Source organism: Zingiber officinale, chromosome 3B (genome assembly GCF_018446385.1).
Source record: "Zingiber officinale cultivar Zhangliang chromosome 3B, Zo_v1.1, whole genome shotgun sequence".
Taxonomy (NCBI): Eukaryota; Viridiplantae; Streptophyta; class Magnoliopsida; order Zingiberales; family Zingiberaceae; genus Zingiber; species Zingiber officinale.
In genome coordinates, this window is record NC_055991.1 from 10,374,020 (window position 1) to 10,389,233 (window position 15,214).

General features: G+C 34.4%; 1 protein-coding gene across 1 annotated transcript; it reads left to right on the forward strand.

Annotated features, from left to right (window-relative positions):
* Positions 1–6,312: 6,312 nt before the first annotated feature.
* Positions 6,313–10,139, forward strand: LOC122055865 (protein YABBY 2-like). Its single transcript, XM_042617531.1, has 7 exons — positions 6,313–6,468; positions 6,555–6,693; positions 6,879–6,998; positions 7,704–7,827; positions 8,006–8,054; positions 9,626–9,701; positions 9,912–10,139. The coding sequence occupies exons 2-7, from the start codon at positions 6,610–6,612 to the stop codon at positions 9,969–9,971; spliced, it is 513 nt and encodes a 170-aa protein (XP_042473465.1). The 5' UTR covers positions 6,313–6,468; positions 6,555–6,609; the 3' UTR covers positions 9,972–10,139.
* The last annotated feature ends 5,075 nt before the right edge of the window (positions 10,140–15,214 follow it).

Genomic DNA, 15,214 nt, shown 5'->3' on the forward strand with positions numbered 1-15,214 from the left:
CCGGGTGACGACATCGGCGTAGCCCACAGTCCGAGTAGATTACCCGGGTTGGCTCCGCCAATGATTTACCCTACCAATAAATAGATAGGGGTTCAAGACTGGTCCAGAATATTCCTGCATAAGATGATCCATGCCTCCCATCTCTAGACCAGATGATTGAGAGGTCTATCAACTTGGATTGTACACCTTTTTTGAGGCTCTCGACTTGATCAATGAACAGAGGCCCACAAATAAACCCTTTCAGCTCCCTAGGATGTGTATAAAATTTATGGTATTGCTACTGTTCTAGTTGGAAGAGTTGAGATAGGTGACCTCAAACTTGGCGTGGTTGTTACATGGTCCAACTGGTTTGACTATTTAAGACCAGTCGGGTGAGAAGTATTTGAGGGACACAAACATGGATAAGAACAATATCTATAATGTTGTGCTCATCAGTGGAGCAACGAAGATTCTTAAAGTCCAATAATTATTAGTAAATTTTGCTACTTTTGTGTAGGTGAATTTCATCTTGATTTATCATTTGATATTATTCTAAATTCGAGGATAAATAAGGAGAATGACACGGGCCCATTCAAGAAAGTAATTTTAATAATTTTATTATTTTTTATCGATTTAGTATTTAGATTATTTTTGTTAATTTTTAAATTTGATGTTTATGATATTTTTATTAATTTTTATCTTTTATATTTTTAGGTTTGGAGTTTGTTTAAGATATTTTGAATTTTTAGTATATTTAAAAAATTTATTTTTTTTTTCTAGAGTTTTAGATCTATATGAGGGTATGTTTAGTTGATGTTAAATGATAATTTTTAATTAATAAAAATTTACGATCATATCATTTCTTTCCAAACATCAAGTTTGGTCGTCTATTATCTGATATTCTATGGAATTAATGAGATTTAGAAGATCATTTTTGATATTTATCTATTAGTATCTATTGTATTAGATTGTTTACGAACACTAATCTGAATTCGCTAGACTTATGAGATGTGGAGTGGCTGTCTGATAAGTGATAAGTGACAGTGGTAAATTTTTTTTTTAACTGAAGAGTTATCTTCTTGTAAAAAAAAAACGAATTAACTAAATTTTTTAAAATTACTTAGGAATTTATAAATTTATGAATTTATTGATTAATTTTTTATTTTAATTTATTCAGTTTAATTAAATAAGATATTTTAAAATTAAAATGGAATCAAATTAATTGATATAATTATTTTTTTAATAATTAAAATTCTAAAATAATCAAATTAAAAATTTAAATTCGAATCAATTTAGTTTAATCAAATTTTTACATACTTCTGCGGTGAAAACATGATTTTATAACGCGACAAGAAATCTAGCCAAGTTAGGTTTTTTTTAGATATTTCGATCAAAGGTCATTTCAAATGAGAATACCATACATCTTGTCTCTAACCAGTAGGACTGTCGCCACGAGTGGTAGAGGATTTTGACCGTATCACTACTAGCCAAACTATAATAATAGACATAGGTGCACAAGTGCCATGCCTATATTCGACCATCTGGCTGAGACAGTGGAAGGTTGAAGTTAGTACCCTCGTTGATTCTAATTCTCTTGTAAAATATATCAATAAAAATAGAAAAAATCACGATTTTAATAAATTCTGTGTTCACTAGTATATATATACCAAATACGATTACAATGGCTAAACGTTTTGCGTCTTTTTAATTTAAACCTAGACTAAGGTGGTTAGTTTTCCTTGGATTTAATTTATATTTTGAATGTCATGATTACTTGTTTTTTATTTATTTTTGAATGATTTTTATAATATATTCATGGTCAATAAATTTTTTTTAAAAATATTAATTAAAGAAAAATAGTCATAATTTTTTAAAAAAGTTCTTGGACTTACTTTCTTTCTCTCTCTTAATCATTGTTTATGAGAAGATTTTCTTACTAAGTGGATTATAGGTTGTTCAACTCATTCTATAGGAGATGTGTATTAAGATAAATTGTGACTCATTTATCTTATATATGTATGTATATGTGTATATATATTGAATGGATTGCTGATGGTTTATCCTTTATACTTATTTGCGATGTACTTCGTATTGGATGGATTGTAGATTGCTCATTTTATATATGCCATACATGTTTATCAAATAGATTGTGACTTGTTCATCCTAGGTATATATTTATATATACTTTTAATGAAATTCATTTTGGATGTATCATGGATAGAGATGCAAATGAATCAAATCGAATAATATAAAATATTAATATTCGAGCTCGAAAAGTATATATGATATTCGATTTCGATTCGAAGTCCAAGAATATAAATAATTTTAGATCGAACTCGATTCAAAATAAAATTCAAGCTTGAATTTGATTTGAATTGTTGAAACTTTGATTTGAACAGTGGGATAATGGTTTTCAAAAATCAACTCCATTGTAGTGTTGATTTTTAAAAGCCAATACCAGACGTTGATTTTTCAAAAGTGATGCTTGTTTTTAAGAATTAATATCATAATGGTAGTGCATTTTAAAAATCAGCACGACTATGCTGCTGAAAACCAATACGATGGTGAAAATCAATATCATAGTGTTGGTTTTAAAATCAACCCTACATAATCAATTTACATGAATATGAGGTTGACATATTTGATTAAATAAATGGGTTGATACAAATTTATAAATATTACACAAGTAGGATATTAATCATGTACATTATAAGATGGTCTGTTCAATTTCTTAATTTATCTCTTTGATTATAGAATTGGTCATGTGGGGCAGTCGAGATCAGCGTATAAAAATGTACAGTTGATATTTGCATGGATGATTTATCTATCTATATCTAACTAGGGGGCTGCTGATACTGGGCCGCTTGGGATGAAAGTTATCATCTTTTGCTCCAATATTCAAGGTTTATGAAAGTCTTGAGATCAATTATTAGCAAATGTAAAATATCTCATTGGATGTCTGATCTTTCTCATGTAAAGGATCATTGTGTTAAGGAAAAATATTCTCCATGATTTGCCTATTTGTATCTTATCGTAGGACCGATGATATTGAGCCGCTTAGGGTAAGCAATATCTTCTTTTGCTCAAATGTTTAGGATTTATGAAGGTCATGTCTTAAATGTCTTTGGAAGTGGGATATGAATTGCTTTCTAATATTTAAGTCGAAAGTTATGACCTTTAAAAATTTATTCCGTCATTCCCGTATCACTTGTGGATTATGTTAAACTTTTCTTTAATCTCATTTTATCATCTATTTGCTCCTACTTTTAGTATTTTGATTGTATCGTTTCTAATAACCCCATATATATCTATTTTAATATTCTCATTTCAGTTATACTAATTTATTGATATATATATGATATTCCCAGTTGCCTAATACTATGACTCGTAGAGAATGATTGGTTCGACTACTTGAATAAACCTTTCCCTTTAGCCTTTTAGCCCAGAAACACACTATGATCGTCAGACAAATTTTATAAACTTCTCCCAATTATTTTCTCCTTAAAATATTAATTATATTTTCATCAATATCTAGCTATGTTTTGGAGACCAAATATAGAGTTATCAATTTTATGCAGCAGGTGATTTTTCCCGACTATATGTTTGTGTGAGTTTCTGTTATATTCTTGTTCATCTTTAATCCTGATCCCTGTGTTTCATGGGTTCCATTGCTCTGACTCAATTGGATATTCATTATTGGATAAGTATGAAGGAACCTAGTGTAAACTAGAGCCATCGACTCGTCCTCGAGCTGACCAATCGGACTCAGTTGTTGGATCAACACACTTGCCAATCCATTCAACAACAGTAAGCTCATTTGCATTTATATAAATGAGAGAGTTTGAGATGTTAGCTTGAAGGTCCTTAGGTAAGTTTTTACCAAGCCAAGGTGGAAGAACACATTTCAGTAGCATTTGCTAAATGTACAGCAAAAGGCTCTGTATTATGGGATCTGATCTTGCACTGACAGTTGTCTCTATCTTCTATTGCCAGTTCATCATAGAGGTTTCCTGACTGCATATTAAAATCACTATTTGTGATCTGATATGCTTGTTTCAAAATCTAGACTGTGCTCTTTGTTTTCTGTGTTCTGACATTGTAAAGATATATTCCTTTGTATATGAGATATCAATGAGGTATGCTTCTAGGCAGTAAACCATAACTCCTTAACAAAACTTGCTTTCTGACATATGACATTATTATAGGCTTTATCTACACTGAAACTCTTTTCTCAATTTGAAGCTCATCTCCACCAGTTCTCGTCAATAATGAACGAAAGAAAGAAAGAAAGAAAGGCAGGCCATGCATTTCACAATCAAAGTGAATGGAGCCTTTGCTCCGAGCCTGTGCATCTGAAAGGCCAATAATTCCTGATACACTGTTGAATCCCCCAAAAGCAGATAGTTCCAAAAGACACGCATAGTGACACATTTAAAAGCACAAAAGAAATAAATGCAGGTCACTCATCTTCTGTTGTTCTTGCTCTTGTTCTGTACTGTTTTTGCTAATGTATTGTCAGTGCGCTTCGACACAGGAATTCGGTATGGAAATTGAGCAAGTTTGAAGAGCTTCTTGATGTTCTTCCCGTCATCACCTTTTTCTTTTCCCTTCTTTTCTTTCCATGCTTAGTATTCCAAACAGTTTCTTTATCAAACTTCTCTGATGGGAGCCGAAAGCCCATGACTCGGATAATCTTGCATTGCAATAAGTGGAATAAATTAAGATCCAAAATTCAAGGATCCTGCCTTTCGATCACTGGCCTTCACATCATATACAGAAAGCCTGTTGGACTATATATATTCAACTTGTTTTCGCGCACAGTTGGTATATTTTAGATGATTTCATAGACAAGAGGAATTACAGGACCAGAATGAAGTTGATGATACGTGAGTAGCAGCAGCATTACAGGAACCATCAACCATCAGGAGGTATGAGAAAATGCTGCCTTGCCTTGCCTTTTGTTTCGAGTTTTCTGACATGTCAACACCATTAATTCCCTCGAAATGGACAAGGACTCCTATCTTCTCTAAAAAAAACAGAGCATCTTCTTCCCTGCGAGCTAAAATAATTAACTTCTCACTGGATTGTTGATTATCAGACATGAATTTGTTTTGCTGCTATACGTTGTTTTCCTAAGCAGACAGGATCGACCGGTTTAACTGGCAAACCGATCCAATTCTATCAATGAAGGACTACTGGTTGTCCTGCCAGTCTAGTTCAGTCTAGTTCTGAAAACAACACCACGGGCAAGAATATTTACTGCAATGGAGACAGTCCGCAACAGTATTAGGGGACTCAACCATCCCGTCGATGGGACATCTCATGGGTGTCCAGCATCTGCTTGCCAACAGTGTTTGTTTGTTTTCTTGTGTTTTTTTAATCTGAACTTATTGGCAACAGTTCGACGCAATGTTAACATGCTACTCAACATGGATGGTGGGACATCTTTGGCACGGATTATACTATTGAGCTTTTATTATCTCAGCAAATCCAGCGTCCTTACTCCTTTCTTGTAGAAATAAGGTGTCCCTTTTGATCTTTACCAAAATAAAATAAAATAAAATAAAATAAAATAAGTAAGATATTCTTTCACATATTCATATATACCAAAGGAAATAAATGACTTTTGCTATTTTACTCAACCGGAGTCCAAGAAGGAGAGTGAGTGTTAATGAAACCATACAGGCTTAAGAATGCCCCACTTGAATAGAGAAGTAATTAGAGGGCCGACTGGACGATGACATTGACATTACTGATTATAGCTGGCTTGTAAGTTGATATATTATCACTCGTTTAACTTATAGCTATAAGTTAGCCAAAGGCTCAGTTGACTAAGATTTATTTATTAATCAGTGATTGTTCACCTTAACTTTCAGTGGTGCTATGCAGTACTCGATGCTTAGACGAAGAGTCAAAATACTGAAGCCTATTAATACGAGATTTCTCATTTTGTGTTTATGAATGAATTATACTGCACAGTTGGTAAACAGTGGTCATTAATGAGCGACTGACAAATATTGTAGCCTAACTACTCTGTATGTTGGGATACCTGCATGCAATTTGAATCCATGACTTCTATCCCAAAATCTAAATTGGGAGACCAGATCTACCTTCAGCATATTGAGCATCTTCATCATTACCTGGGGAATAGTAGTTTTTTGATCTGTGCATCTCATTTTGTGCCATCTAACCTTTATCCTTCGCAGGACTCATCAGGGAAGATTCCTACGCACGTCTATACCATTCAGAAATACTGTAAGTTTCCAGAAGAATTAACTGTCATGTTAAACTAAGACTTCCATATTATGCTGCTTATCATGAATTAAATTTATGGTAAACCTCCCCAGTGGTTACTGATTCTTTCAATTATAACCTTTCTTGTTCTCCACATGCTGCCACATATATATATACGACAACATACATACTCAATCGGTCTTCTCCTTCTCCATCTACCACACTTTTGGGAAAAACCTTTTGCTGGAGTTTTAGGTTTTCCTTCTCCTGCAACTCAGCAACTACTTTTTAATCGAAGAAAAAAGAAGTTTGATTATTAATTTTCCTACGAACCGTTTCAGATCCATATCTCAGATCTCTGGCTAGCTCACAAGTAGTGCTTATCAGTGGGGAGGCATGTCATCGTTGTCATCGCAGCATGCTTTTGCTCCAGAGCAGGTTTGCTATGTCAATTGCAACTTCTGCAACACTGTTCTTGTGGTATGTTATGTTGCTCCATCCTCTCTTCTCCAAAAGGCTCGATCTTACTATAGAGAAAATAAAAAAATAAAATAAAAAATTATTTTGATTCTTTCTTGTTTTTCATTGTGTTTTTTTCCCTTAGCTTGTTTTAGAGCAAAAACTTGAGATCAATTCCTTTTAATTTGTTATGTGTCGTCGTGTAGGTTAATGTGCCGAGTGATAATTCATTGAATGTGGCGACTGTCCGATGTGGTCTTTGTGCCAATCTGCTCTCTGTCAATCTACAAGTTCAGTTAGAAAAACTCCCACTCCATAAGCTTCAGGTTCAAACACACATGATCTGAATTCCTTTAGTTTTGTTGTTGTTGTTGTTGTTGTTTATGTGTAGTCATTAATTATTTGAAATGTTTTATGCATCATATTTTTTTTTTTCACTATTCCTCAATAGGTGACTTACACAAATATCCATCTCCAATGCAAAAGAAAAATGCATCTCTATTAGTCTTTGATGAGCTATAATTCATAGAAACAAGTAACAATCATAAGAGCTTATTTGTGCTGATGTATATACTACATTAGAAAATATATAAACAATAAACTTTTATTTATTAATTTATATTTAATTTTTTATTCATATATATAGAAGAGAGTATATATGTATATAATATTCTTTTTGATATATGTTATACTTTTAAACTCTCAATATGGGACAATAGTATAGCTAAAGGTAAAGAGTTCAAAAGCTTGAAAAATTTTATAAGTTTTACAATGTCAATAAGAAAAAATTGTCGACCACTTTAATTTGTTGGTCTCGACACTTCATTATTAATTACAAGGAATTAAGATCCATTAAGCATGGTCACAACTAATGAATAAGGGATTATTGTTAAGTCAGTGAGGATTAATTAAGATCCATTAATTTTAAGCATGCATGTTGAGAACTAATAATGATCAGGAGAATAGTCGTAACTTTAATTTGCACTTGTCTATCTCTTTAACATTAGTTACGTTCAAATTTATGAATGCAGAATCGAGAAATGGGAGGGGCCCCAAACATCTACGATGGAGATTGTGAATCTTCTTCAAGATGCAGCAGTCTCTCAGCGTTGAGCCCGATGGACTACGTTCACCACCAAATGCAACTTATCCAACGTAACTCGATCTACCTTCTCTTTGTTAATTCACATATATCTCCTTCCAATATATATCATGCATTGACAATTATATTTAATAAAGACAGGAAATTGTACTTATTAAAGTCACTAATTATTTTTTTTTTAATTATTTTTGAACTGATTGCTTAATTTTCATCTTTGGATGACCATAAAAGCCGCAACGGAGAAGCGGCGTGTTCCTTCTGCCTACAACAGATTTATCAAGTTAGTTTTTTCTCTCTTTTTTTCCTTATTTTGAAGTTGTTTAATTCCCTTTTATATATACTGTACTTTGGTCTTTAATTGAAAACAAAACTTGGGTGGCCCTCCTAATTACATTACAAACTTGATTACATTACCCCTAACTAAATATAGGGTTAGGGAATTAGAATTGGGGGAAGCTTGAACCTAATGAGGTGGGCTAAGATTTGGGTGTGGAAGAAGTACTGAGTTTTAGTGAGCTAAATAAAAAAAACATACATAAATAATTAAAATAATTAGGCTAGATTAGAGCTCGGATAGTCCTAACCTAGCAAGATCCATTTTGATAACACTTGTTGCATAAGAATTTTAACGCAAATATGGAAAAAGACACAAATATGTATTAATATTTTAAACTTTATACAATGGGCAAATATAATTAAAAAAACTAAGTTTAATATATAAATCTGTCTTAAAATTTAGACTACGTTCTTGTTGTATTTTATGCCTTATTGTCACCTTCATCAATGGCCATTATTTCTTCTTCTTCTTCTTCTTCTTCTTCTTCTTCTTCTTCAACAAGGGGAGCCAGTAGAAGTTCAAGCTTAACTTGAGCCCTTTTACATTCATGGTGGTACTTTACTAGAAGCACATCATCTTCTTCATCTCCCCCCTTGTTAGTGCCACCCAAGTATACAATTCATCAATCTATCTAGTCTAGTATCTTAATTTGTTTAAATTAATGATTGAATTTTCATTTAATTACATACTAACTCACACATAGAAGATATGTGCAAGTGGCCAATTGATGTAGAGGGAATATTCATAAGTTTTGAAATGTTATAAGCTTATTCAGAGATTTAAATTTGTTATCAGTATAACCTATAACGACCCAAGCTTAGATCCCACAAATATGATTTAAAGTCTTTTCAAAGACTCCAAATAATTTTTATCATTCTTTTATTAGAGTTATTTTTATCTTTTGCATTGATACTATTTTGAAACTATTTAAACCTTTGTTTGGTTGATGTTAGGGCATATGAACTTTGGAGTTAATATTATTCAGTTAAATCTAGAGACGAATTCTTTGCGTTATGTCTTCCTTAAAAATTCTCTGTTAAAACTAACCTATAGAATAGTTATTCTGTCCAACTTCACCAATGTGCATGGAACTTTTTAGAGATCAGACACTTGCACTAGGGCTTACTTTGATGCTTGCGCTAGCATTTGCATCAGGCCACTCCTACTTAGAAGCCGCCTTCACCACCTGCTTGTAATTCTCTAGCTTGAACTTGGAGGGGAAGGAACCAAGTTAATTATCGAGGGTGGTGAAGATGATGGTGAATTGACGATGCATGGTGGCACATATAACTCCTGATGAGGAGGAGAAGAGAGAAGGAAAACGTGATAGTTCAAGTATATTTCAAGCTACATTTTTAACTGATCAACTTAGATGAAATTATATCAAAATTTAGATTTTAATATACACTTTAATTAGAATTAATTTCTGCTAAATCTTAAATAAACAGCTGAAAAAGTTAACGTCTGCCCTTTTGTTTTTTCTTGCTCTTTTCTTTTGAATTTGTATGCAACAGGGAAGAGATCCGCCGACTGAAAGCTAAAGATCCCAACATTAGCCACAAGGAAGCTTTCAGCACTGCAGCCAAAAACGTAAGTAACTACGTGCATGCATGTGCATGCATGCACGATACCCTACTTACTAGTCACGATTCTAATTATTCAGTAATAAGTTAATTAGCTAGTGTAATTAGTTTCATGTAATATATATATTAATCCACTTCTATCTCTAATTGAGTTTATGGAATTCTAATTCTTCGGTAACTTCATTAATGTGCTATCGTTCTATTGAACAACACGCAGTGGGCGCACTTCCCAGAGATCCGTTTCGGGCTATCAATCCGTGGCAATGAACAAGTTTAATTATTATATATAGTTGGGTTTAAGTCCTACGTGTTTTATTAATTTTCCTCGACGAGGATTAATGTGTAATTCCATGCATAATTATGTTAGTTTGAAACAATATATATATAATGTAATGAAATTCAATGGGAAATATAACTTAATCATATTACTTTGGGTGCACTAAAATCTTTGGATGATTTATGCATGGTTAATTGTATATGTCATCTTAATTTCTCCATTTATGTTTGTTAATTAGTTAGACTTAATTCCTTGATTGTAATTTCTTTTATATGTAAAATAGTTATACAGACTTTGTTTTAGATTTACCCTGTGAAAGGGCCATATATGAATGACAATGGCTTAGTAGTGATAATAATGAGATGATAGAACAAAAATTTAGGCAGAAAATTAACTAATTAAAACAGCATCCTTAATTACTTAGATGATTACAAAAATATTACTCCACTTATACTTTTCTATTTAAAATACCCCATGTTTACTCTATCTTAGAGTAGCTTTTACTAAAGCTACTCTACCTTGAAAGTTGAAACTGTTTTAACTAAATTTCTTTACCTTTTTTAACCAAAACTACTTTTAGATTATCAGGCCAGTAATTAATATTTTTTCAATTAGACCAGTTGAGAACAAAGGATATTTTACATATAAAATTATATACCGGGTGCTAATTTATATTTTGATTTTTTTTAAGAGAGAGACTCTTTTTTATGATAATAATAATAATGATAAGCCTTTTGAATTTTTATCAAAAATTAATCAACTTTTCCTTGACAGTTTAGGTTTCAATTATTTGGATGAGGATATGAGATAGACTAGACAATGTATGGTTTAGAATTGACGATTCGAGAGTAAAGAACTACCAATTTGACGATTCTAAAATATTGATTCTTTAATTTTAACCTGTAAAAGAGGTTATGATTCACAATTTAGAACTGTCGATTGTGGTTCCATGTATGATTCATAATAGTTAAAAATTATTATTATTATTATTATTATTTAAAAAATATTTATAAATTTAAAAAATAAAAAAGAGATTTGTAGTTATTTAACTTGTCTCCTTAAGGTATAGGGAAATCAAAGTTTACATAATTCACTTATCTTTTTACCATTATTGTCTTGGGAAGTGACGTAATTACTCACTTTTATTTTGATATTAAACTCTTCTATCTCGTCATCTAAAATGTGTAATTCCTATTTTTTTGTAGTTTCATCCCAGGATCAATTAATGCTTGTGTTTTCAAAGAGTCAGAAAAAATAGATGTATTTCATTTAATATAAACTAAATATTTGTTTTACAGCAATGACTGGCAATGAACAAATTAGAATTTCTTTTGCTATCATAGAGAGGATGAAAAAACTTTGAGTCTTCTGTAATCATCATCATAAATTATCAATATATATCTCGCTATCTATTTCACTAAAATTAAAAGAAGTCATAAAATAATTATCAAATCTTGTATAACTTAAGGATCCTCACGGATGTTTCTGCTAGTGCAATTGATCTCTAGTCAAGGTTGATCAAGTTCGAGCTAACTCGTATTGAGTTTCGATGTTTGAGTAATATAGTGAGCAATATAGTATTTGGTTGAGTGAGACATCAAGTAGGTCAAAAATGGTCGAATATTTGATGGTGAAGAAGTCTAAGTGGGTTAATGTTGACCGGACTTGACAGCCAGATATCTAAGTGGGTCACGGTTGACTGAATATTTGACAATTGGAAGTCCAACAAAGTGTTGGTCATGAAAAGACCGAACACTTGACATGAGAAATGAAGTCCAATATAATTTGATCAAGGTTAACCGAACACTTGGCGTGATATAGATAAAATCCAAGTGGATCATGGAGAATCAAACACTTGGCCGCATGTGGATGAAAGCCCTAACAGCATAGAAGAAGTTCTGGTAAGTTAAGGTCAACAAAATACTAAGGAAGTGTTAGGACCAAAAGAATTTAGATATCTCCATAATAGTATGATATTGTTCACTTTGAACCTAAGTCTTATGATTTTATTTTTGGGCTCTACCCAAAATGTCTTATACCAATGGAGATATCTTTTCCTTATAAGCTCATGATTTTTCCCATGTATTTTCAATGTGGTACTTTATTTACAACCTTGTAACCCCAGCAACCCCTCTCAAACAAAGGAGCATAGGCCCCCTTAAGCAGAAAGTCTATTTGTTTAACGTCTAATACTTGACCCACCAGATCTTCATGCCCCTCAATCCACTCGACCTACTAGGACTTCCTGCCCCTTTGTCCATCTAACCTACTAGGACTTTCTTGTCCCTTTTGTCCACCTGACCTACTAGGATTTCTTTGCCTAGCCACAAGGGATTCTCTGCCTGGTATCTAATCCTCTTGATCCAGATATGAGAGCCCTCACTTCCTTTGTTCGAGGTCAATATTCTACTCGCATGGTTTGATTAGATCATAATTCTCATGCACGGTCGACGGTTATACCTTCTAGCAATCTAGTCTCTGATATCAATTGTTATGACCAAAAGAATTTTTTCACAATGGTATGATAGCAATCCACTTAGGTCTCTGATATCAATCCAGTCTTTTTTCATAATTCTCATGCACAGTCAACGGTTATACGTTCTACTCTCATGATTTTATTTTTGAGCTCTATCCAAAAGGCCTCATACCAATAGAGATATCTTTTCCTTATAAGCCCATGATCTTTCCTATGTATTTTCAATGTGTGACTTTGTTTACAACCTTACAACATTAATAATAAGATGAGAATTCAACCTTAGTAAGACAGAAATTAGGAGTATCAGTTGATTGCTAAAATGTATCGTTCGACCGATAGAATCTAGACCCTGAATTTGAGATTTGGGGGTTCTTTAGGGTTTGCTATAGTAATTAGGCTTTGTTATAATAATTAAGGTTTGTTGCAGTATTAGGGTTGTTACAGTGTTTTGGGGTTTGTTGCAAGGCATAAACCCCTAAAATCAATGTTTGTTATAGTAAGTTTGTTTGTTTGCTACAATAATTAAAGTTTGGGTTTTCTACTACCATGTCAACCGATTGATGAGTATTAGCAATTGACTATTTATTGGTGTAATAAACCTCTGGTCAAGGTTGATCAGGTTGACCAAGCTCGAATTGACTCGAGTAGGGATTTCAATATTTGATCAATATGTTAGTTGGTTGAGTGAGACTTTAAGGAGGTTAAAGTTGACAGAATAACTTGATAATCGATCAATATGCTAAGTCAGTTGAGCGAAAAATCCAAGTGGGTCACGGTTGACCAAACACTTGGTGATCAAAAGTCCAACAAGTAGTTGGTAAGAGGAAAGTCCAAGTGGGTCATGATTGATCAGATACTTAACAATCAAAAGTCCAATATGAGATGTGAAGTCCCAGCAGGTCAAGATTGATCGGATATCGAAAAACTGTGAAGTTCTAGCAGATCAAGGTTAATCAAATGTTGGGCAAGGAGGAAATCCTGACATGCCAATATTGACTAGATGCTTGGCAACGGGAAATCTCGGCATGCCAAGGTTGGTCAGATGTTAGGCATGATGAGAATTCAACTTTAATTGGTAAGGCCGAAACAAAAGTATTAGTCGATTGATAGGATGTATTGTTAAATTAATAGGCGCAAAACACCAAAATCTAAAAAAATACAGTTGTTATAGTACTACTACAGTAACTGTGAGCGGTACTTTGCTATATTGTTGCTATAGTACAATCGACTGCTAGACACTATAGCAATGTACAAAAGCTTCAAAACTCAATTGGAAAACTCGACTGAACGTAATAGTCAACTAATAAAGTGTATCAGTCGACTAATGTTATTGTTCGAGAGTCAAGGGACTCGACTGTTCATGATCAGTCGACTGTAGGGTTTAGCATTCGACTGATGGTGGTCAAATAGGTTAGGAAAAAGTCATTCTAAAATAGAGCCTTCAATTTGGATTGGACTCGTTGAGTTGGTCCTCCCAGTCAAATAATTTAAGTGGGTTAGGTTGAAATGTTATCAACCCATTTAAAGGCAGGTTCAAGTAGGCTGACTCGCCTGAGCCTAGGATCCACACGGGTTAGCCCATGGTGGGCTTGGGTTAGCTCGTGGGTTGATGAAATATTGAAGTAGTAGATCAGGCATCTTGAATCGTCATTAAGGTCCCTTGACGCTTCTGTTGTGTTCATCATAGATAAGAGCACACTTGTTGCTCTTTTGTAATGCATTGATGTAATTGGGGCTACTAGATTGATTTTTAGCTTTTTATGGTAAGCTTTCTTAACTTGCTTTGAGGTGTGAGAGTATGCTCACTTATAACTTACGCTGGGGCGAGAGTCTGGAATCCCGACCGAGAGTCGTTGGATCATGAGAAGATGCTCACTTATAACTCGCGTTGGGACGAGAGTCTAGAATCTCGACCGGGAGGTCGTTGGTCGTGAGAGCGTGCTCACTTATAACTCACGTTGGAGCGAGAGTCTGGAATCCCGATCGGGAGGTCGTTGGGTCGTGAGAGCATACTCACTTATAACTCGCGCTGGGACGAGAGTCTGGAATCCCGACCGAGAGATCGTTGGGTCGTGAGAGCATGCTCACTTATAACTCGCGTTAGGGCGAGAGTCTGGAGGCATGAGAGCGTACTCACTTATAACTCGCGTTGGGGCAAGAGTCTGGAGGCATGAGAGCATGCTCACTTATAACTCGCGCTGGGGCGAGAGTCTGGAATTCCGACCGAGAGGTCGTTGGGTCGTGAGAGCATGCTCACTTATAACTCACGCTGAGAAGAGAGTCTGGAATCCCGACCGGGAGATCGTTGATCGTGAGAGCATGCTCATTTATAACTCGTGCTAGGGTGAGAGTTTGGAATCCCGACCAAGAGGTCGTTGGTCGTGAGAGCATGCTCACTTATATCTCACACTGGGCCGAGAGTATGGAGTCCCGACCGAGAGGTCGTTGGTCGTGAGAGCATGCTCACTTATAACTCGCGCTGAGGTGAGAGTCTGGAATCCCGATCGAGAGGTCGTTGGTCGTGAGAGCATGCTCACTTATAACTCATGCTGGGGCAAGAGTCTGGAGTCTCAACCGAGAGGTTGTCTGGCAGTCTTACAGTGAATTAATCTACCAGCCCGGCAGGGAATTGGTTTGGGTAGAGGAGCCAAATTTTGATCAACGCTTCCCGTCCTCTCTTGCTTCATTTCCCGAGGCCATCGCATTGAATTTTCGGTCATCGAGGCATGGTCTTCATGAGGTAGGGTGCTACTATTTGCATATCACC

What these genes read in the sequence shown, in the direction of transcription:
- LOC122055865 (XM_042617531.1), top strand. Translation starts at nt 6,610, where the DNA reads ATGTCATCGTTGTCATCGCAGCATGCTTTTGCTCCAGAGCAGGTTTGC. An exon ending in TCCCACTCCATAAGCTTCAG is followed by an intron (nt 6,999 to 7,703) that starts GTTCAAACACAC and finishes TTATGAATGCAG; the next exon opens with AATCGAGAAATGGGAGGGGC. An exon ending in GCCTACAACAGATTTATCAA is followed by an intron (nt 8,055 to 9,625) that starts GTTAGTTTTTTC and finishes TGTATGCAACAG; the next exon opens with GGAAGAGATCCGCCGACTGA.